Source organism: Trematomus bernacchii, unplaced genomic scaffold, assembly GCF_902827165.1.
Source record: "Trematomus bernacchii unplaced genomic scaffold, fTreBer1.1, whole genome shotgun sequence".
Taxonomy (NCBI): Eukaryota; Metazoa; Chordata; class Actinopteri; order Perciformes; family Nototheniidae; genus Trematomus; species Trematomus bernacchii.
The window spans coordinates 139,921-164,847 of record NW_022987551.1 but is presented as its reverse complement, the minus strand read 5'-3'; the positions used below and the strand labels follow the sequence as shown (position 1 = coordinate 164,847).

At 40.8% G+C, this 24,927-nt stretch overlaps 1 protein-coding gene across 1 annotated transcript in view; it reads right to left on the bottom strand.

Annotated features, from left to right (window-relative positions):
- chrd (chordin) overlaps positions 1–24,245 on the bottom strand; it is a 28,669-nt gene extending 4,424 nt beyond the window's left edge. The window contains exons 1-15 of the mRNA XM_034123779.1: positions 23,927–24,245; positions 20,791–20,894; positions 19,860–19,986; positions 17,502–17,654; positions 16,926–17,043; positions 15,903–15,990; positions 13,753–13,894; positions 13,008–13,145; positions 12,179–12,261; positions 8,579–8,726; positions 5,839–5,945; positions 4,574–4,853; positions 3,347–3,588; positions 2,800–2,913; positions 1,333–1,524 (exon numbers count right to left, since the gene is read on the bottom strand). Of these exons, the coding sequence (XP_033979670.1) occupies positions 1,333–1,524; positions 2,800–2,913; positions 3,347–3,588; positions 4,574–4,853; positions 5,839–5,945; positions 8,579–8,726; positions 12,179–12,261; positions 13,008–13,145; positions 13,753–13,894; positions 15,903–15,990; positions 16,926–17,043; positions 17,502–17,654; positions 19,860–19,986; positions 20,791–20,894; positions 23,927–24,065 (2,175 nt within the window). The 5' untranslated portion in view covers positions 24,066–24,245. The remainder of the gene's footprint in view (positions 1–1,332; positions 1,525–2,799; positions 2,914–3,346; positions 3,589–4,573; positions 4,854–5,838; positions 5,946–8,578; positions 8,727–12,178; positions 12,262–13,007; positions 13,146–13,752; positions 13,895–15,902; positions 15,991–16,925; positions 17,044–17,501; positions 17,655–19,859; positions 19,987–20,790; positions 20,895–23,926) is intronic.
- Between the last annotated feature and the right edge of the window lie 682 nt (positions 24,246–24,927).

The following is a 24,927-nucleotide window of genomic DNA, read 5'->3' as shown; positions in this document are numbered from 1 at the left end:
TGTGCGACGTAAGATGACAAACTATATTCAGACGTAACCGAGGGGTTTAAACGATTCTTCCAAACTTCTCTTGTAATGCGTTTGGATTTAGTGCCAAAATATATGCATCCTGATCAATTAAACCCAACACCAGAACTAGCACGGGGACCAGATCCTTTTTACTACGTGGAAATTCACGAACTTCAGAGGTTGGACATTCCTGATTGGTGGAGAACGATAAACAGGATCAACATTTTCGTTAATCTTAGAAATGTGAGGTTTTGATCCAAGCTCAAAGCTGTTAATAAGTAACTTTAAGTGTTTTCAGGTCAGAAAGTAAGTATTTAGCTTCCCTATATGTGCTCAGTTTATCCAGATAAAGCCTGTCTTTCAACTGTCGTGCAACATTTTCACTTTTAAACCGGCATGGTTATAGATGAAGCGTGCAAAACAATGTTTTATAAACATCAGTGTCTTTTCAGCCTTAAGCGTCTTGTTAGCCTTAAGTGTCTTTTTAGCCTTAACAAACACATTTATTTACTGCTTTTTTGCAGTGTTGGAATTTAAGTACATGTACCAAAGCACTTAAGTACACTTGTAAAGTATTTTATTCTAAAATGGGTGATATTTTGGTACTTAAAGTGTTTTTTGACTGCACTATTGCTTCTTTTACCTATAAGTAAAAGATCTGAGTACTTCTTCCATGATATTCTATTTTTCTTTATTATCTTTAAATACTTGTTATTCCCCCTAAAATATCCATATTCTACCATAAACTACATTTTTAACATCTGCTTCAAGTTAAATAGTTATTTTTTAGAAGTTTCAACCACTGTACGTTTTATATACTGTACATCAGCGTCTTTTGAGCCTTAGCAAACACATTTATTTACTGCCTTTTTGCAGTGTTGGAATTTAAGTACATGTAGCAAAGCACTTAAGTACACATGTAAAGTACTTCATTCTGAAATAGGTTATATTTTGGTATTATTTATGCAGGATTTCTTCTTGTACCTGAGTGTTTTTAGACTGCAGTATTGCTACTTTTACCTATAAGTAAAAGATCTGAGTACTTTTTCCATTATCTTCTACATCTAGCAAAGCACTTAAGTACACATGTAAAGTACTTCATTCTGAAATGGGTGATATTTTGGTACTTAAGGTATTTCTTATGCAGATTTCTTTCTTGTAACTGAGTGTTTTTAGACATTTTAACCTATAAGTAAAATATCTGAGACCTTCTTCCATTATATTCTATTCTTCTTTATTCCCCCTAAATATCCATATTCTATCCTAAACATTTTTTTTTAACATCTGCTTCGAGTTAAATAGTTATGTGTTGTGTGTGTTTACCTGGCAGCTGCAGGAGAAGCACCGGTCGTAGTTTGGGGTCCATCGGGAGCCGTGGGCCTGGTGCTGGTTCTCAAAGAAGCAGGTGTGAGGGTCTTTCTTCAGCTCCTCGGGGTCTTTCATAAACAGGTCGTCAAACTCAGAGTCCTCCACCTCCCCCCGGGTCCCAAACTCACAGTTATTCTGCACGTGGACCTGGAGAGAAAACAGGGAGGGAGATGGAGGGGTGGGGGATAATGAAAGAGAGGTGGAGGAAATATTAGATTAGATTCCTTTATTGTCATTCCAAGCATTCCCGATAGTGCAATCACACATAACAGACAGTATCAGTAACATGTTGACAATACAAGCTAACACCTTTAATATATAATATATACAGTGACTATAAATGTGACCTATGATACACTGAACAGTACGCTTACAAAACAAAACGACATTACCAGAACAATACAAGAACAATACGGTCAAGGCAGTTCAACATTTAATAAGAATACAATATAATAGAGAGGTGGAGGAACAATGAAAGAGAGGTGAAAGAAATGTGACAGAGAGGTGGAGGAAATGTGACAGAGAGGTGGAGGAAATGTGACAGAGAGGTGGAGGGAAGAGAAAAGGTGGTGAGGAGCTTTTGTCGGCCACACCTGACTTATAACGGCTGCTCTCATGCTGACTTTGTAATTGTCCCTGCAGGGAGCTGATGGCTGTTTATGTGTTTGCTATTAAAACAGCTGGACTCTTCTCGTGTGTGTGTGTGTGTATGTGTGTGTGTGTGGTGTGTGTGTGTGTGTGAGTTGTTGTTATTGTTAGTTAGCGTAAAATAACTCTTTAACCTCCACACCTGCAAAGCTGCAAATGTGTGTTTGTGTAATTGTCCCTCTGAACCCAATAAAACCTTTTACTGTCTACCACCCACCTGCCAGTTAAAGTGAGTGTATGTGGTGTGTGTGTGTGTGTGTGTGTGTGTGTGTGTGTGTGTGTGTGTGTGTGTGTGTGTGTGTGGTGTGTGTGTGTGTGTGTGTGTGTGTGTGTGTGTGTGTGTGTGTAGGTAGCAAAAGCTAAATTATACTTACTAAGAAAAAATACAAGTGTTTTTAATGAATGCATTTTAGTTTTATTTTCTTTACCTGTGTTATGTACATATTTCAGTTTGTAATGAATCATATATTTAGAGGTCAAAGTTTGAGCACAACACGCTGTAATCCCTTCCCGGTTGTATCTTACACGGCTGCCTTTGTGTCGTGTAATGGTTGTTAAATGGTTGTCTTGTAAAAGTCAAACGATGTGCTGTGGTTGTAAAATGGTTTCTGTCATGCTTGATGTACGCTTTTACAAACCGTCCCCAATATTGACAATTTAGGGATGCCTTTATTATCTTCAAATACTTGTTATTCCTCCAATATTCTATCCGAAGCTTTTGTTCACACCTGCTACAAGTGAAATAGTGATTTCTTAGAGGTGTTGTGTACGTACCCGTCCTCGTATCTCCCCTCGGGGGTTGGTCTTGGTGCTGACCTGGATGAAGGCGCTGCCCTGGTCCAGATGCTGCAGCAGCTCCACGCTGATGTCCTTCAGAACACCCTGAGCCTGCAGGAGAGGAGGGGGCGTTATTAAATATCAAATAAAATACTATTAACTGTTTGGATGAAGTTAAGAAGTTAGGGTAAAAATATGCAATTCATAGATTAAATAAATCTAATATATGAACATAATAAGTTGTTTTTAATGTGCAATAAAATAAAAATATTTTCACAAATATAAGAAGTTAAAAAAGTGCAATAGAAATAAAAAATATAATAAAATAATAACTTATATAATCAGAAGAAGTTAAAGTAAAAGACTGCATACAAAATAAAATACACTTAAATTAAATATCTATTAAAAAAATGTGCAAAACGAAACACAATTAAATATCTATATAAACATTTTAACTTATGTAAAAAAAATTGCACAATATACAATATTTAACAACAACAATAGGTTAAAATTGTCTAAATTCCAATATATAAAGCGTGTGTACCTGTGAGCCGTAGAATCCGGTGAGCAGCCTCTTGTGCGTGGCGCTGCTCTCGTCCAGCTCTCCGATCTCAGCGAGGCCGTGCAGGTGAGCGTTCAGCGACAGGTCGTCCGTCCGGCTGAGCCCCGTCACCACGATCTCATAGTGAAGGTGGCACTGACGGTCCACTGACACCCAGGCGTGGCCCGAAGCCCCCGTCCTCACCGGGGGGGAGACAAAGTGACCCGCCAGAGGGGTGGGGAGCTCTGAGAGGAGAGAGGGAGGAGAGAGGGAGAGGGTCAACGACTTTTTACTTTGACTTCTTACATGTTGAACACAAATACCTGTACTTTCTACTTCTTACATGTTGAACACAAATACCTGTACTTTCTACTTCTTACATGTTGAACACAAATACCTGTACTTTCTACTTCTACATGTGAACACAAATACCTGTACTTTCTACTTCTTACATTTTGAACCCAAATACCTGTACTTTCTACTTCTTACATGTTGAACCAAATACCTGTACTTTCTACTTCTTACATGTTGAACACAAATACCTGTACTTTCTACTCTTACATTTGAACCAAATACCTGTACTTTCTACTTTTTACATGTTGAACCAAATACCTGTACTTTCTACTTCTTACATGTTGAACCCAAATACCTGTACTTTCTACTTCATACATTTTGAACCCAAATACCTGTACTTTCTACTTCTTACATGTTGAACTCAAATACCTGTACTTTCTACTTCTTACATGTTGAACTCAAGTACCTGTACTTTCTACTTCTCACATTTTCCAAACAGGCTGGTTACTTTAGTTTGAATGTGTGTTTGGTGGCGTGATCATTATTCTTTAGAGTCATTGCGTGCCTATTGATTTGAAACACGATCCGTGTATCCATCATTTCCTGGTCTTCTCTAAAGAAGAGGGACCAATGAAAACGTTGTCATGTTGCCGTTGTTCAGCATGGAAACATTCATTAGCTAACAATGACATTATTGTTCTATTAATATAAAGGGAGGTCAGGTACTCTTTAAAACAGCTGCTAGTTATGGGTACTTTTTACTGAAGTACATTTCAAAAGCCCTCTTTACTTTGACTTGAGTAAAGAAGTTCAGTCAGTACTTCTACTTTTACCTAAACACGAGTATCTGTACTTCTACTTGAGTAAAGGATGTGTGTACTTTCTCCATCTCTGATGTTATGGAGATGTGCATTTAAATACAAATAATGATCTCACCGTGTCTAGGCGCCTCCAGTCCGCTGTACAGCAGAGCTCTGATCTGACCCCTGACCTCCCCCTCCTGGCTGTGCTTGGTGGCCACGTTGATGAACAGCTCGTTCTGCAGCAGCATGTGGATGTGCCTGGCCTCCAGTCGGCTCCAGCTGCCCTGCGCCCGGCCCGACGTCAGGTTGTATTCTGGAGTCAGGTCGTACAGAACCGAGCGCTTGTTCCTCCGTCGGGGCTTCAGCTCGATGGTGAGACCCAGGAACTCAGAGGAGAGTCCTGCCACCTGAACCTGGAGGAGAAGAGTCAGGGAGGAAGGGTTAGAGACTCATTCATGGAGGTTTTGTTGGGGTAAAATGAGCGGATAATTTAACCCTTTTTTGCTTTGGATTGTTTGTTTCCCCTTAATTTCGTTTCCTTTGAAAAAAGCACACATTTAGGGACAAAAAACCATATTCAATTGTTTGGAAAAACCACATTATTTATTTACTGTGCGTTTTGTCTATTCTTTGGCAAGTTTATTATAGAAAGAAATCTAGTATTTAAAGGTACAGAGAGTTAGTTAGTAGCACACATTTTAGGCAAGACTAAGAAATCATATGACTTAAAGTGGACCTATCATGCTATATTTGAATAATATAGTGTAGGACCATACCTATATAAGGCATATTTATACTTTTTTTTTTTCAAAATACCAAACAGATCATGCATTTTAGCCATGCCTCATTTTGCTCAATTTGACATTTTTCTAGCTCTGTTTTAGCAAGGGCTGATTCAGTGAGAACAGCACCATCTACTGGCCTGGCATATGTACTACAGCGTCTCCAGCGCTTTCGAACGGCAATGGCCGTGGCTGTCTCCTCCTGATTGGTGGAGTTGGCCCAATAGCCGTAGCGCCACCGTCCTGACGTCAGGACAGTGTTCAAATCTGGATCAGTTTTTATCAGATCCGTTGCAGCCCCTTTTTTAGAGATTTGGGTATGGAGGAAAATAGAGAGGGTTGTGTTTTCTGACACTTGGTGAGTTCCCTGGAACACCGGGGACACATATTCATGTAGAAAAGACGTACAAAAGTGCATTTTGCATGATAGGTCCCCTTTAAATTGGAAATGTCACATGTTGTCTACCCTTTCTTAAGTAACCATTTAAGAGGCACTGGATTACAGAATGGAATAAAATATATATTCCTTATCACTCTGTAATATTATCTGTCATGTAGATCATCTCCAAGTTAAGTATCGTCATAAAACAAAATCCAACATGGCACAGATGCGTACCTGGTAGTCCAGCGTGCCGTTATCATGGAGGTTAAAGATGGCCGACCCCACGCCGCCCGTCTTCCCCGGCGTCAGAGCGTCACCGCTGGACATCACGCTCTGAATAGCTGCACAAAAACAAAACAAAAACACAGATTCATATAAAAAAAAAAATCCACTTTGGAGCGCTCAAATGACTTATCTGAAAACCATCACTTCTCCCCGTGGAGTTTCCCCCTCCTGCTCTGTAGTAGCATGCGAGATGAGGCAATGATTCCTGTCATGTTAACATTTGCTGGTTTGGCTTTAAGCGGGAGGAAGGAGGGAGGAAAGGGGGGAGGAAGGAGGGAGGAAAGGGGGGAGGAAGGAGGGAGGAAAGGGGGGAGGAAGGAAGGAGGCATTGCATTCCCTCACGTTCTGAAGCCACATAATGTCTTCACTTCACCCTGAGACTCATCATTGAACGGACAGATTCAATTGAACCACTAATCAGGAGGCGTTTCCCTCCATGCAGACACACGCACACACACACACACACACACACACACACACACACACACACACACACACACACACACACACACACACACTCGCACACACACCCACACACACACACACACACACACACACACACCACACACCACCCACACCACACACACACACACACACCACACCCACACACACACACACACACACACACACCGAGAAGAAGAAGAAAACCCACCCAAGGTTAAGCCTCACTATGAGCTAACCCTTGTTGAATGCAGCAGGAGGCTTAAAAAAGATTGAGGGGGGGGGGGGAAAGGGGGGGGGGGGGAATGAGAAACAGAGAAGAATTCAGAAATCGACATGAAGACAGAAAAAGGGGAATGAATGACGTCAAAGAGAAGAGAGCGAAGGAGACGGAGAGCAGTGTGTTGACTTTGAATTCTTCACACATAACGTCAAGCTGTTAATCACGGCTCAGTGACCTCGGCGCGTTGGACTTGGACTGAAAAAAAAACATCTTTTACATATTTGTGTGCACGGTCTCGCGTGTGTGGAGACAATGAAAGTGTCCTTCAAAGTGCCGAGGACACCTTGATGTTCAAACATGCGTCCCAGGGAAAAGACCATGTGTGCACGCTTTAACGCTTTCAGACAGCATTCCCAAAGCAAGCCCTCTTTTTTCTTTGTGTCTCTCTCGTGCATACACAGTGTTGGTGGGCCACCAAACAAATCTATAAACACGGTTTTTCCCCCCATCGATAAGACTTGAAAGCACGGAGACAGAGAGGATAAGTATTTACAGAGGACGATGGGAAGAGAGACACAGATGGGCTCGCACACATCAACAACAACGCAATAAATGTTTTCTAAGTGTTTGTTTGTTTCCTCTGCAGTGTTTGATACCACCTCCATGGTCTGAAGCAGACTGTTCCCATCCATTGCTTCACCTTTGAAAATATGTATAAATGGCTTTTTCACTGTAACTATCATACTTATATTAACGCCACATCTACAGTCATTTTAACCCAAATAATGACTAACCCTAACCCTCACATTGTTTCTGTTTTTATTCGAACCCTAACTTCACATTTGTCACATAACCTTCGTACGTAAGTAATGCCATTTCTTCTTCGCCAACCCAAATCTTCACAGAGCTTTTGAACTGTTTTAACGCTACCTTTACAGTCATCTTAACCCTTACATTGACTTATTTGTAATGTAACTTCGGTACTGAAGATATGCTGATTATGTTGTTGACTAAACAAAACATTATCGTATTTTTCAGACCTTCGTCTGTAGGTATTTTAATCTGAACGCTGATTATTTGTCACGTAACTTTTGCACTTTCGCTGTTATTTTTCGCTCAAACATTGACTTATTTTTCACATCACTTTTGTTCTAATGTAATGCAACTTCTTACGTTTTCTTTAACCAAACGATCAAATCAAACACAATTTAATTGATATACCCCAAAAGTCACAAATCACATGTCTCTGTGGGCATTACAGACAGCCATGTCGTTAGTCTGCTAGTTTTTGTACTTAAATAACACCACTTCTACAGTTATCGTAAACCTAAACTTGACTTTTTTGTGATGTAACTTTTGTAATCAAGTAACGCCAGTTCTTCAGTTATAGAAACCCAAAAGTAGAGTTTCTGGTCACAAATCTTTGGCACTTAAGTAACACCACTTGTACAGATGTATTGACTGACCAACGTTGACTGATTTTATCACGTAACTTTGCTTCTTCCTCAGTCATTTCAACCCAACGTGGACCTATTTGTAGCTTGTTGAACTCATTAAGGTGACAGATGTGATTTGATTGGCACTTACTGTCACATGACTTCCTGCCGGTGGTGAACCCAGAGATTTGTCTCAAAACATTGACTTATTTTTCACTTATTTTGTCCTAAAGTAATGCGACTTCTTCAGGCATTTTAAACAAAACGTTGTCATATTTTCTCCTAGTTTTTGTACTTAAATAACACCACTTCTACAGTTATCGTAAACCTAAACTTGACTTTTTTGTGATGTAACTTTCGTAATCAAGTAACGCCATTTCTTCAGTTATAGAAACCCAAAAGTAGAGTTTCTGGTCACAAATCTTTGGCACTTAAGTAACACCACTCGTACAGATGTATTGACTGACCAACGTTGACTGATTTTATCACGTAACTTTGCTTCTTCCTCAGTCATTTCAACCCAAACGTGGACCTATTTGTAGCTTGTTGAACTCATGTCGGTGACAGATGTGATTTGATTGGCACTTACTGTCACATGACTTCCTGCCGGTGATGAATCCGGAGATTTGTCGGGGCTCCAGACCCTCGGTGGCCACGGTGATCTCCAGCTGACCTCGAGACAACCAGAAGAGTTCCCGGCTGTTGAGCTCCGTCAGAACCTCGGCGAAGTCCGGATCCTGCACAGAGAGGAAACGTTAGCTTTAGATGCTATACATGGGTAACACCAAATGACACCACATATTAAAAAGGGGGCTAGCAATGTGCCTCTTATACATATGGTTGGTTTTCGCCGATGTCACAAAATAACCAATTTGAATGAAATGTCCACTTATCTATCTGATCTCACTGAGCGATCTGGAAACTAAATATGAAGGTTGTTTGCTCAGTATTTAATGATGTATGTATGAATATCAAATTTAAGACATACATTATTTAGGCTGTTTCTGACCTAATTGAATTGTAACATTGCTTGTTTTTTTGTTATTTCCTACACAAAAAACATCGTGTCACATATCATGGTGCCGGTTTTCGCCATTTAGATGTCAGAAAAAGCAGATATTATTATTATAATATATAAAAAACATACTGAATAAAATCCTAATTCCCATGTCTTAAAAATATAAGACTTTTGGATGATTGGCTTGACATATTTTAATACAAATTAAGCCTTATCTTACACAAGGCTAATAAGAATAAGAATGAATAAAAGAAAACATCTGATGGTCTTGAATACCAGTGAGTAAATTGTCAAAAAAACGTTATTATATATTGAATAAAATCCTTATTCCCATGTCTAAAAAATATAATACGTTTGCATGATTGACTTGTATTTTTATACCAATTAAGGTCTTATCTTGTGCTGCCTTGTAAGACTGTAAGGATCTGTGGGAACCAATGAGAACGTCTTATCGCGCTGTGGAGATCTTGTTGACATGATATTTGTACAACATCGAGACGCCAAACATATTTCAACAAAACACAGACGGGTGACACGTTTCCAGCGAATCAAATGAACTTCAGTTTATCCCAAACAACGATGAGATCAGCGCGGAGAGGGAAACAGATCCAAGAACAGTGAAGGCTCCTCCAGATGAGATGAACTCAGCAATAACAGACAGTTACGTTACATACAAACACATGATGTTAACTCACTAGCGCACACTTGAAACCTGAGGCTGAAATATGGCTCGCATTGCTTTAACACTTTTCATATTGGGTTTAATTTCAGGCTGCGGGAGAGATGGAGGAGGGGGGGGGTTTGTCAAGATGTTGAAAAATGTTAGTAATAGGACAGATGTACGAGCGTGTTGAAGAAATGTTACTTTTATGACTTCAGGGCCGAGGAGCCAAACAGAGAGAAGGAGTTATAGTTATCGTGGAAAGTGAATAGATGGAATAACGAGAGAGAGGGGGGGGGGGGGGGGGGGGGGGTGGGGTGCAAAGGGATGAATGGAGGTCTGGTGTAAATCAGGCAGAGCAATAACACTGTCAGAATCACTGATAACGAAGAAATAACGACTTTTGAAAGTCACGATTGCTTGTCTGGATGATTTTTTAGACATGGATTAAGAGGGACAGGTATCGTCTTCAGCTAAAAATAACTTGTACTTTTATCCATACAGAGGTAGAAGAAGTACTCGGATGCTTTACTTTGCTAAAATTAGAAATACTATGGTGTTAAAAATACTCAGAAATACGTCATTCAAAATGTTACTCAGAGGTATTACGAGCAATATGTACTTCAAGTATAAAAAGTACAGAGTATACAGAATGGCTCTTTTCACAGGATTATATTTCAATATAGCATACTAGTATTTAGTTTTATCACCAGCTTCATGTTTAAGTTTGTCCAGCCATTTCTAGATATCTTTTAGACGCACCGGGTATATTCGTGGTACAGTACTGCATCATATCAGCTTATCATGTGTTTCTATGTATAGTAGAAGTAACTGTTAGTGTTTAGAGTAAAGTCATAACATCATCATATGGAAATAGAGTACAGGTAAGCCAAACTAGTACTTACTTACTTGTACTTACTACTTAAGTAAATGTACAATGTTAGATTCCAAGACTGCCACTAACATGGTAAGTGACTAAAGAGTAAAGTACAAGTAAGATACTGTAGTACTTTAATATAGTTCTTGATGTACTTTGTGACTTTCCACCTCTGTCTGTATCGAGATGTTACTCAGATCAAATGAGTCAGCGGTTTTAGCGTTAGCATTTAGCTCCAGGACCCTTCTGAGGGTTTCTGAGCTCAAACTTCTACCATATTTTTCACGGACAATATCCTTCTCCCGGGAGGATTAAAAACAGACCGGCCTTTCATTACTCTTCCTCCTCCTCTTCCTCCTCTTCCTCCTCCTCTTCCTCCCTGTATCCATCTCAGCCCACAGACCGCTAACCACTGACATGTGTTTGCAGTGTGTTCACTGTGGGTTTGCAGTGTGTTCACAGTGTGTGTTAGGAGTGTGTTTGCCGTGTGTGTGAGGAGTGTGTTCTCAGTGTGTTTGCAGTGTGTGTGAGGAGTGTGTTTGCAGTGTGTTCAGTGTGTGTGAGGAGTGTGTTCTCAGTGTGTGTTTGCAGTGTGTTTGCAGTGTGTTTGCCGTGTGTGTGAGGTTGTGTGAGGAGTGTGTTCTCAGTGTGTGTTTGCAGTGTGTTCAGTGTGTGTGAGGAGTGTGTTCTCAGTGTGTGTTTGCAGTGTGTTTGCAGTGTGTTTGCCGTGTGTGTGAGGTTGTGTAAGGAGTGTGTTTGCAGTGTGTTCAGTGTGTGTGAGGAGTGTGTTCTCAGTGTGTGTTTGCAGTGTGTGTGGAGTGTGTTCACGGTGTTGCTGTGTGTGTGAAGAATGTGTGTGGAGTGTGTTCCCAGTGTGTTCCCAGTGTGTTCCCAGTGTGTTCCCAGTGTGTGTTTGCAGTGTGTTTGCAGTGTTGTCTGTGTGTTAACAGTGTGTGTTCGCTGTGTGTTCACAGTGTGTTTGCAGTGTTGTCAGTGTGTTCTCTATCATCCCCTCCTCACATCTGTAACACTTCCCCTCACACACTTTCTCTCCTCTCCTGTCCCCCCCCCCCCCCTCACTCTTCCTCCTCCTCCTCCTCCTCCTCTCTTCTTGTCGTGTTTCGGGGTCGTTAGCTGGGATCAGAGCGCGAGGATGTGGCGACGAAACCACATCCACCTCGAGAGGCGGGAGTGTGTTTCTGTGTGTTCCCAAACACCATCATCAGCCACATATATCATTAAACACTTCTCCTGAAAACATCCCACTTCTTTTTTTGGAAGGTTCTTTCAAATAAATTGCAAGAAGCGATTCACATTTCCATTTTCCAGACGTTAAAACAGGGAGAGGAAATAAAGGATGTACTTTATTAGTTAAATGACCTCCATTGATATTGATTTCCTTTTGGCTGGAGGACCATGCAAGCTTTGAGTTGTGCTTCAGGAAGGGAGGTTGGAATATTTAGTTGAAGGCCGAGCAATAAATTGTTTTTTTAATGTCTTGTAAATCCAAGAGGGTTTTGGCACTTTGTTTGCATGACAGGAAATTGAAGGAAATCAATAGCTTTTTTTAACTTGTTCAGCCTTGAAACAGCCAACTGTTCACTGCAGACCATGATGTGTTATTATAACTCACGTGAGAGGTGATGTTGGCTCGGATCTCTCTCAGGACGTGCTGCCGATACACCAGCTGGACTCGGATCGGCACCAACACGGGCTCTGAGGAGACACATTTAGCAACGTTAAAGCACTGAGATGCAATACTGAGATGACAACAAAGATCTCAGAGGACTCTTGTCCCAGTGGTTTCTTTACTTGTGCACTGAAAACACTGACACGGTCTATCTATCTATCTATCTATCCATCCATCCATCCATCCATCCATCCATCTATCCATCCATCCATCCATCCATCCATCCATCCATCCATCCATCCATCCATCCATCCATCCATCCATCCATCCATCCATCCATCTATCTATCTATCCATCCATCCATCCATCCATCCATCCATCCATCCATCCATCCATCCATCCATCCATCCATCCATCCATCCATCCATCCATCCATCTATCTATCTATCTATCCATCCATCCATCCATCCATCCATCCATCCATCCATCCATCCATCCATCCATCCATCCATCCATCCATCCATCCATCCATCCATCCATCCATCTATCTATCTATCTATCTATCCATCTATCTATCTATCTATCTATCTATCTATCTATCTATCTATCTATCTATCTATCTATCTATCTATCTATCTATCTATCTATCTATCTATCTATCTATCTATCTATCTATCTATCTATCTATCTATCTATCTATCTATCCATCCATCTATCTATCCATCTATCTATGTATCACTTTGACTTGCCTTGTGTTGAAAGGTGCTATATAAATAAACGTGCCTTGCCTTAGAGGGGTAATAACATCTCAGTTCTTGTTCCTGCTGCTCACCTGTGTCTTTGTGTTTGATCAGTCCCTGCAGGATGAGGATGAAGTGCAGGTTGTTCTCGGTGTCGCTCAGCGTCAACATGGCCAATCCTCCCATCCCCGAATGTTCCTCCTCCGACGTCAGCGTGGAACTGAACGTCTCTGTGAACATGAACAACACCATCATGAGTAAATGCATTCTCCTGAGGGACTTCTATATAAATACTTGTCTTACTACATGAATCCATGTGTTGGGAAAACACTGAATGTCCTCTTCCAATATCAGAGTCCACCTGATAGCAAAGGTATCCCAACTGTAGCTGTGTACATGACAGGATGTCTGATTACCTAGAAGAGCATCAGGACTGTTTGAGGCATATGATAGCTATGTGATTAACATGATGATTCAGCCTCTATGGAGATAGACATGTGACAAGCATGCTCATTTCTGACGTGGAGCTAATCTGAAGTAAACATTGAATACTGCTTTCTATTCCTCCATCTTGTGACTGTGTAACTCCCTCTCTTGGATATCAGCATGTGAAGGACACTGTTCAGGAACAAGTTGATGCTCTGTATGTGATGACTACTTCCATTCTGGAGAGGATCACAAATACATGGATCCTTGAAGCTCAAGCCGGGGACGAGTGATATTTTTCTAACACCTTGCAAGGCTTTGTAAGATTACATGAGAACGTCTCCATATGAATATCTATATATTGTGTTTACAGTGTGCTGCGACACAAAGAGAGAGCAGTATCTGACTCACCAGCGAACAGAGCTCTGTGTTTGATGATCTTCCCCTCCACCTCGTCCTGTCCGCCACTCGCTGAGCTCATAACGATCCTCATCTGCTCCGTCTGCAGCTGACGGATCAGAGGCTTCCCCAGGTTCTTCCACACTCCACAGATCTATAGACATGGAGAAAAGATACATGAATACAGGTAGGGGAGATTCAGAAGTTTAGCAGTGAGGACGGAGTTGTGCATATTAGGCTGTGACGACTGATTATGTTCTGTATTAACACATTTGGCTATGGCATAGGGCTGTGCAATTAATCGTATTTTAATCTCGATTACGATTTTGGCTTGCAACGATTACGAAAACAATGTAAACGAAATAAAACGATTATTATTTTTATTAAAAAAAAAATTATTATTATAATTATTTTTTTATTTTTTTTATTGGTTTTTCAGTTTAATTATACTTGAAGTTCAGGGTAATCAACTGTTAAAAACTTACTGTTCACATTTTTTTTTTCAATATATGGATGTTTTCAAAGTAAATGGATAATGTTTTTAATAATCGTGATATCAATTATTGACCAAAATAATCGTGATTATGATTTTTGCCATAATCGCACAGTCCTACTATGGCATGTCAAAAAGGGACAAATGTCAATGCCAGTTTCTCAAAGTACTTGAAATAGTACTCTCAAAGTATATTTGAAAGGCTAAAAAACTGAATCAAATAATATTTTTGCAATAAAAATAACCGTTTTTCAAGATATTTGGAGATATTTTTTCTGTAAAATATCAAAATGTTTGAAAACTATCTAAATAAAAAACATTTTTCGTCAAGTCTGTCCATGGTGATCAGTGATCAGTCTAAAACCAAAGCATATGCCGAAAGTGAGAGTGAAAAAGAGTAATTTAGCTTGAAAAAACATAAAAACCAAAACTACCAATAAGAGGGGGAAACTCAAAGACATTTCCTTTTCATATGAAAAACAGAGAATCTTCATATTTGGAGGCTGAAAAACAACATTTTCTGACATTTTCCATCAACATTTTTCCCTGTAAATCGACCTAACATACGTCCCTAACGGTTTGGGCCCCATGTAAATCAACCCAAACTCTCTCCTGACAAAGCACAGACAACAGACAACACGTGCACATCTGCTGCATGCATCCCACCATGTGATTGTTCTCTCGCTGCGAGGCTGTAACCCTTTAACATGAAGAAATGTGTCCGTGTGCCGGCACCTCATAACTCTAATCTCCATTTTAATTATCCCTCCTCTCTATCCCCTCGCCTGCAGTGATGTAACACGTGAAATATTCTCTGTCCAAAGAAGTTTTGCTCCAGAAAAACCCCCTCTCTTCCCCCCTCACTTCCTTGTTGTGTTGCAGTGTTTCCTCTAAGGTCCTCCGCTGCTTGACACTGACATTTATCTAAAAATAATAATTCCTGAGAGCTGCATTTGGAGCGCTGCTGCCTCCACGATGTGTGTATTCTGGCAGGAAATGATCTAGTTATCAAGGGAGTGTGTGGACATGAATATATAGGTACTACTGTTACACACACACGTATCATTTGACTGATTCATCGGGAGGATATTAAACTCCGTCAGTGCACGTCTGAACCGATGCTAATTTCTCCCCTTCTTGAGAGAGTGTGTGTTGATGTTTACCGCAATCAGTTTGTGGTGTTGAGAGAGAGAGCGAGAGGAAGTGTCACCGTGTGTGTATGTGTGTGTCTGCGAGTGTGTTTATTGTTTATTATCACAGAGTGAGTTATGGGAGGAAAAAGTCAGAGCTTCAGGGAGAGCATTCATCAATTTCTCTCACACTCACACACACACACACACACACACACACACACACACACACACACACACACACACACACACACACACACACACACACACACACACACAGGCGCCGTAAGGGGGTGAAAAGTTAGGACGATTCTAAGGGCCCGTGACTGACAGGGGCCCAAACAATTTTAGAACTTTAAGAAAAAAATGTTTAAGTAACCAATGTGATATATTTTCATGGGGCCCAAAATCCCTGGCAGCGCCCCTGCACACACACACACACACACACACACACACACACACACACACACACACACACACACACACACACACACACACACACACACACACACACATCACTAATGGAGGTGTATATTTACCATGTCTAACTGTCCTTTAGGGACTTTGTACTCGAACGCCGTCGTCCCGTCTGAATCCAAGAAGACGATTTTACTGGGCCGACTCATTCTGAGAAAAAGGGGAAACAGAGGGATTTAAAACAAGTGCAATGTGTATTCAGAAACACAACTTAATATGTCTTTTCCAAACTGCATGTGCTGGTACTTCTATATCTTAGGAGGAGAGGTAACGAAAAGAGCTGAACCTTTTGAAAAGTAGGTCCAACGAACAAGGATTTATTGGTTTTAATCTAAATTGGAATCAGGGATTAGCAAAAGTAGGTTTTAAAAGGTTTTAAAATCAAGAGAAGCTCCAACCCTAACCCTAAAACAAATTAGGGTTAGGGTTAGCTGGACCCTTATTTAGAGTTAGGTTAAAGTTGATACTGGATTAAATTGTTTTGGTCAAATAATCAGAGATTTTTCAAGAGATGTTTTTAACCTTTTTCCTTAAATTTTGAGCTAGTTTTTTAAAGTTTGGTTCAACAGAATTGAAAGGTTATCCAGGATTGGGTCGAGTTAAAACATTAATAAACGGTATTCATGCTTTCAGATGAGTAAATAGGGGACAAAAGAGAGGTCTCAGCTTCTCTGTATTCCTTTGCAAAACATGACATTGTTGCCAACAAGCTGAAAAGTGAGATATCAGCCAAATGATCGCATTAAAGAAAACATGTCCTCTTTTTAAAAAATCGTTTTTGGCTGATTTGAAACCATAAAACTCAATATGGTCGAGTCTGTCTCTTGACTTTCTTCAAGGTACCTACATATTGTGCTCAATCAATCTTAAAAAGACTTTGTAAGTATAGTAGTTCAAGTCGATACTGCATCACATGTTTAAGTGGAGTTTTGGTGCAAAATAATTTAGTTGTATAGTTTATAGTTGTAAAACAAAATTGTCTTTGTTTTGGATTAGCGGTAATCAGTGGAACATGAATGCTTGTTAGTGCAACCCAACCTAAAGCTTTTACAAATCCAATCCCAGGATGCATTGTGTGTGTGTACCTCTGGTATGTGATGGAGAAGGCCAGGCTGGTTCTGGTCAGAGAGAAACGAGCTCGAGCGACTCCGTTAGAGCTGGGCAGCCACGAGTCAGAGGATCCTGTCAGCACGGCCACAAAGTCTGCACACAGAAATATACTTAATATAAATATATATATGTATAAACATCAGCTAGCATGCATTACATTAGATAAGACTTTCATCCTAAGCAACGTGCATTATAAAGATCTGAAAAGCACGACTCCTGCATCCTGCATGTGAGAGTTTGCACGTGTTTCACGATCGCATTGAATGGAAATGTGTCCTAGTTTTATAAATCGTTTTTGGCTGATTTGATAGGAGAGAGAAATACACTTACTAACATATACACACACCTTACATTAGATTTCATTAAGCTGACACTTTCATCCAAAACAACGATTATAAAGATCTCAAGAAAGCACGAATCCTGCATCCTGCAATTGTGTGTGTGTGTGTGTGTGTGTGTGTGTGTGTGTGTGTGTGTGTGTGTGTGTGTGTGTGTGTGTGTGTGTGTGTGTGTGTGTGTGTGTGTGTGTGTGTGTGTGTGTGTGCTCTCACCGGTGCGGCTCTCCCCGGGGCCCAGCTCCTCAGAGCTCAGGTAGGATCTGTCGTTGTAAGACTTGTGGAGGTCGTCGTCTTTATCTCGGCCCTTCTTGTCGAAATACTCGAAGCTGTCGAGCACCGAGTACGTCTGTGTCCTGTCAAAGTCTCCTGTAGAGGGGGGGGGGGGGGGGGGGGGGGGAACTATTAGGTAATGTAATAAAAACACACAGATATCTGCTGTAGGTATAGGCCAGTATGGATATGGACTAAACCAATTTGAAATCATGCACAAACAGGAACATACGTTGTAATCTTCATACCGCCATCTTCATACTATCGGCTGGAGTGTGTACTGGTTTCAAGTATAACAGTGTATGCATTTGACAAACTATCTTAGGGTGATTTCAACTTTAGTTGGCCTGGTTAGTTTCAATCGCCAAATAATTTGCTTCATATCAACTATTAAAGGTGGGGTAGGTAAGTTTGAGAAACCGGCTCGAGATACACTTGTTATATTCCATGGAATGCTCTTAACATCCCGATAGCAATGAATATCTGAAGTGCTTTGACAAAAAATCCATTAATAAATGTCATCTGTGGAAGCTGTAGTACTGTAAAAAGCATGACCAATCATCTGAGCCGGCCCGGCTAAAATAACTGGATGGCCTACCTGCCTGTCAGCCTTCCATCGGGGCACAAACTTATCTCGTGCCCTCATTGGTCATGTGCGCGTTCGTGTGTGTTGGAGGAGGGGCTCTGTAAGGAAGTGGCAGATTTTCTCCGGCTGTGTATTTTCAAATTCTAGCGCACTCCAGCTGGTTTCTCCAAACTTACCTACCCCACCTTTAATTCAATTTGATATGACTTACATCAAAGTGCTGCATACTGTAAAGTCCTTTCATTCCACATTACTTGATTAGTTGTGGGTCCTGATGATACAATCACCAAACTGCCTGATCAATAAACTGTAAAACGTGATGTTTACTCCTCTAAAAATTAGCAGGCAGAGAGAGACTGGGATAAATCAGTAGAAATCTGAGAAGAAAAGCCAGAGATGTCGAGAAAAGGGAACGTCGTCAAACAGACATTTCGTCCAAAACCTGAAGCAGCACTTTCTCCTCCTCACTTCCTCCCTTTCATCCAGAGGTAAGAGTCTCTGCAGCCGAGGAGCTTTAGAAGAATTGGGAGTGACAGTGGCGTGCGATCCCTACAATGACCCGCTGTTCCACACACACACACGCACACACACACACACACACACACACACACACACACACACACACACACACACACACACTCAGCCAAACACAGCCTCACAAAGTCCCACAAACTTTATTTCTCAGAGGCAGTTTTTCTGAGGAGCTCGACTGCACTGTCTGCTTTCTTTCTGTGTCTGATACACACACACACACACACACACACACACACACACACACACACACACACACACCACACACACACACACACACACACACAAACCACCCACAAATATCCGATCTCATCATTCCTCTCTCACTCCCTCACCGCTCTGCACCAGAGGGCTTCTGGGTAGTGTCACTCTCACTTCTCCCCACTTAGCAATGCTGTATCCCCAGGTGCACTAGTCATTACACACACACACACACACACACACACACACACACGCACACACACACACACACACACACACACACACCGTTTTCCATCACTTGCACCAACATACTAGCTGCTTTTGTGCCAACGCTAAGACAAACATACATATACACACACACACACACACAGAATGCTGTTTTTCTGCAGATCTGCTGTTTTTCTACGCTGTGTGTCAGGGAGTGGAAAGTAAAGGTAAAGCGCTGTGTGGGCAACACTGTGTGTGTGTGTGTGTGTGTGGTGTGTGTGTGTGTGGTGTGTGTGTGTGTGTGTGTGTGTGTGTGTGTGTGTGTGTGTGTGTGTGTGTGTGTGTGTGTGTGTACCTGGGTGGTACCGTTAGTTGCGGCTGGTTACACAAAATGTTCTCTTGATGCGGTTGAAGGAAAAATCAATTGCCCTGCTCCCTGCGTCTAACAGCTGCTCTGGAGAGCGACTGAAGAACCAGAGGGGCAGGGAGAAGGCAAACACATATTCTGGTTTATTTCATATCTGGAGGATGTTACCTTGTTAAAGGGCGAAAATACTAGGAGTGTAACACGGGAAGAAGAAGTAGAAGTGCAATGAAAAGTCTTGTCTCTAAAGACCCAGTTCTCCCAATGTGTTGTATTGTTTCATCATGAGGGCTTTTGAAGCACCATTTGCTTGTTTTCCCAGCTGACTGTTGCATTACGAGCCGGATGAATGTGTCTCTGAAAGCCAGAGGACAGCAGGAGGAGATGATTATGTTATTGATGTATGTGTTACCTATGGCGCAGGTCTTGCAGCAGTGTCCGGGCAGCAGCACCGGGTCAGGGCAGTCCAGCTCGGGACAGTCCTGTTTGATGTTCTTACAGTTCACTTTCCCAAACACCTTCCCACGACGGCCCTTTTGCTGCCAGGGAAACAGCATTCAACAAAAATCATTAGCCAATCAAAACGTTTCTCCTTGCTGAATTTAACTGAATTAAAACACAGATTTGTTTGTCCATCATAACATCAAAACTGGACTCCAGCCCTGCGGTATCGCTCTGGAGATCTTTGTCCAAATGGGTCCTTTTTCACGTTTCATGTGTCAATAACTTTGTCGTGTTACTGCATATGGCATGATTGTTTTGTAAGAAGGCTATTTTCTCTTGACTAATTAGGGAAGTACTTTTTAAATCTGACTCTGTGTAAAAACTAATAATGCATCAAATCAATTTTTGTTGCTAATCTTTGACATATCTTACATTGACTGTGATAAAAAAAAAAGCCATTCCCCAGATATGTATTATATGGAAAATAACTAATTTTCTCTGTTTTTCTAACCCTGAAAAACCACAGTGATTTCATGTATTCTAAATGGTATTTAAAGGGTTAAAATCCTGAAAATGATTACATATTTGGTATTTTTGATCAGGGCTGAAGCTGCTTTAAAATTTGAACCCAAAAAAGTGGTGGAAAAAATATTTTAATATTGTTTTTATCAAAGTTTTTGGCAGTGGACATTTTTGTCCCGAATGACTAATTAGGGCAGGGCATTTGAATGATACCGGGTTAGTTACATTAAAACGTGCCTGTATAACTCTGTGTGATCATGGCATTGTATAGCTGCTCATCTGTTATTTTAGCTCTTGGTCCAATGGGACATTTTTACAGCAAGTCTTTGGAGGAAATAGCATTGCATTGACACGTAAAAAGACTGATAAAAACTCACAGTTTCGCAGTAACACTGAACACAGTGCATGACTCCGAAGGGCTCGCCCAGGTCTGGGTGCCATGTGTCCTCCAGAGAATAATAGCGACCTCCGAACGAGCATCCTGCAACACAAACACGGTGATTAAACATCTTCAGGGTCTCAATAACTCAACAGTATGTCTCTTTCCAAACCAGAGGCAGACATGATAACAAACAGAGAGGAACATGGGGTTTCGTGCTTTTGCATAAATGACGGGAAACACAAGATATTTAGATGAACTGTTTCTTAATATTTAAGAGGTGGATTTTATGAATTGTCTGACATGCAACTCTGCACTCTGAGCCATTGCATGCACCCTCTTTATATTTAACAACAGATCAATCTTGCACAGCTCATTGCCCGGGCATGCAGGAGGAAACTGAAACTCTCTGGATGCTTCATGAGTTTTGGATATCACATCCCGTTTCCTCTCAATGATCCACGAGCAGTCAGGGGAGACGTTCAATTTTCCTCTGACGGACGATCACAGATTCCCAGAAACACACATAACGTAGGCCAGACTTTTAAAAAGACTTAATGACGTGAGGAATTTAGGATTTAACTGTAAATGCTATAAGACCGTAAGTGAGGAGGTACTTTAAAGTGGATCTTTGGGACAGTTTTGTTTGGTTCTGTACTTCAGAATATCAGAATTGAAATGAAACAATGACTGTAAGACTACAGAGGCGCTGACGTTGTGTTTACTGTACACCCACACCACGGGAAATTTGAGCCAAAGAGGCAGAAGTGCCACGTTGAGTTTTATATATTAGGAAAGAAAATACGTTTCAATGAGTATTGTCTGTGCTAAATCAAAGACAAGGAAACTGAAATAAAGACAGATGAGTTGTAATTAACAGAAAGTGGGGTTTAGGCATTGCATTATGGGTAGAACATGTTAAAAAAATGCGTTATATCACATCATATGAAACCAATTTTGATCAAGCTGCTGGTACCATTTAGTGAAGTCAATATATATTGAGCATTGCTATACAAACAATACATATTGCATATAAAAAAATACATATTAAACATTATTACCACAATGATTTTGGCACAAACCCTAATGCAGAATGTATTATTTCCACTTCAATCAACACCAAATGAAATCCCAGTATCTCAATAAGTCTTTAAAATTCTATTGTGCAAGAACTTTGGTATTATGTTTTCTGCTCAAAAAAGACACAATGAAAACATTTTCAAACCAAATGGTCTTACATGAGCCAATGTTCTGCATTGGTTTAGTACAATGTGCCAAAAACGGGCCTCTTGCACGCTTTTGTCATTTGATATGTTTCATTTGCTCAATCTGATTCTACAAAAAGCTCAAATATTGTCGACCAGTACGTATGTTAACAGCTTCTACTTACACCTTCTTGGCAAACAAAAAGCCTTTGAATGGTCCATTAAGAAACTGAAGGACACAATGTTAACTGCACTTTTTACTGTTTCACTCAAAATCCAGTGTGCTTAGAGCCATAACCGTATAAAAACACATTAAGGCTCTAATGTATGGTGCCAGCACTGTATAGTGTTTTTACAGGAGATAAAACCCAGCTTTGACTTTAATTACTGAAGCCATTATTGAGTGTTAGTCACGCTGTGTTACTATGAATATCTCAGTGATTTTGGGTTAGGATAACAGCGTGTGTGTGTGTGTGTGTGTGTGTGTGTGTGTGTGTGTGTGTGTGTGTGTGTGTGTGTGTGTGTGTGTGTGTGTGTGTGTGTGTGTGTGTGTGTGTGTGTTTCTGCTCGCTGCTCGCTGCTACCAACCTGGTTCACATTATTCCTTCATTAAAGTGACTGCACACTTTGAGCAGTCCAGTTAAAGGAGAGCCAAACTGTGAGGCTGCCACTTCTGTCTCTGCACAAATAAATCATCTCAGAGTAGCCAATGCTTGTAATGTAATGGAAAGTCGATTGATTACAGTTTCCAGTGAATTGCACGGTAAGGCAGGCAGCGTTTAACGTGGAGTTCCCACAGTTTGAACTGCAGAGTAGTTACCTTATAAAAACCGCAGTGAGCTTTGTAGCAGGGGCTTTTTAACACATCAATCAAATGGCATCCACTGCGGTTATGACTCAGATGTTTGCCTCTGGTTTACACATGGAGCTCAAGAACAATTCAAGGAAACTTGGGGAAAAAACGGAGTTTGTGTGGGCCTAGTCCATTACTGCGGAGACAGTTTTTAACTTAACTGTTTATGCTAAAAGGTCCAAGGACACAACACACCAGGCTTCATAGGAAAATCATACAATTGAAGATGTTTTGTTTGTTTTTACAGACAAAATATTGGTATTTTTGAGTCATACTTGCACTACTGTAGGCTAGTAATGCTTACATCAATTCGGCATAATTTTGGAATAAAGTAACTGCATTCAATACTAAATAAAATACTTTTAAATGGTCTCTTAGTGCTCCGCTGCCCACGTTTGTGAGAGTAAATGGTCAGGAATGTTGATGTGTATAGGATGCTAGCCGAACAAATGGCTCCTCTTAAACCATTAACAATACTTTCTTTACAGTCCCATAAACACAACATGCCTACGACTGTTAACATTACACATTTCACTTTTTTAACTGAGATTTGGTACTTTATTGTACTCACATATTGGTACTACAAAATTAAACATGGTTGGAATTATAGTTGCTTGTATTTTCTTAAATGTGTTCATCTTGTTAAGCCGAATGAAAAACGGGAGCCTCTTAATTAATGACAAATGCATAGTTACTTTAAAGTCCCATAAACACAACATGCCCGGCACTGTTCACATTAAAAATGACACTTTTTTTTACGGGGTTTGGTATGGCTCGTGCTCACACAGTGGTATTATAGCCATGTTGGAATTGGTGTAACTTTTATTTTCTTAAAATTATGCTCATTTAGGCTGTTTGTGTATTGGAAGCTAGACGAATTGTCTAGTGGCTCCTATTCATTGATAACATATAAGTAACTTCAAATTCCCATAAACACAATATGCTCAGCACTGATCACCTTAAAAATGACACTTTTTTAAGGGAGGTTTGGTACGGTGGTGTTGTAGTGGTATTATAGCAATGGTTAAAACTGTAAAAACTCGTAAATAAAAGTAAAATACATGTGTGTTTCTTACCGGCCAGGCCTTTGGAGGGCAGCGGCTCCCTCTCGGACTGGATGGGCAGAGCCGGAGACTTCAGGCGCGAGGCTCCGGTGCGCAGCCACGCGCAGCTCAGCACGCACAGCAAGGAGCGGAGCGCGCGGGGACCCAGCATGCCAAATCCTCTGCGAAATCACTTCCTCTCAAACACTCCAATACAGCACTTTAATGCAGCCACTGGCGACTTATTCACCCCAAAAAAATGTCTTCCTTTACGTCCAAGTGTCCGGTTTTTTGTGAGTTCCTGTTTATAATCATCCAGGGTTTCAGTCAGGGAAGAGGTGTTCCAGTCTGGGCTTCTGTCCTCCGCAGAGTCCCGGTCCTCTGTGCTTTATAGGCGGCTCTGCTGACAGCTTGGAGTCGGGGGAGGAGGGGGAGGTGAGGGGTGGGGGTGGGTGATGGAAAGGGAAATTGACGCCCCTGTCAATCCACTAACTCTTCAGATATGCAAACGAGCAAGTCTGATTCAACCTGGCGACCAAAACTTCTGTTTTCACTCCAAGTCCTGGAGCTTTGTAAATGGGGTTAGTGGAATTCAAGGGAATGGAAATGTCCTCATCCAAAAATAGTAACTTATAGATACAAATGTTGAAGTAGGGGTTCATAAAACTCACATACAATCAACAAAATAATAGCAGCTGAAAGGAGAGATACATGAACTTAGAACTAACCCAAACTTCTGTTTTCACCCTAAAAGTCCTGGAGCTTTTTAAATGGTATTAGTGGAATTAAAGTGAATGGAAGCTCCTCAAATACTTACTTTTAGATTTTTAAAAAGCGTCATTGTCTTTAACCTAATGGTAACACATGTTGAGGTACAGTAGGGGTTAATATACAGCACAGAATTTGTTTTATTGTAAATGCATAGAATAAGTGTATAAATCTGCATTAGAATCAATGACATGTGTGAACTTATTTAAAATGGATATTTAAGCACAAAATAATAATACAAATAATATATTTTTTTGGAACAGCTG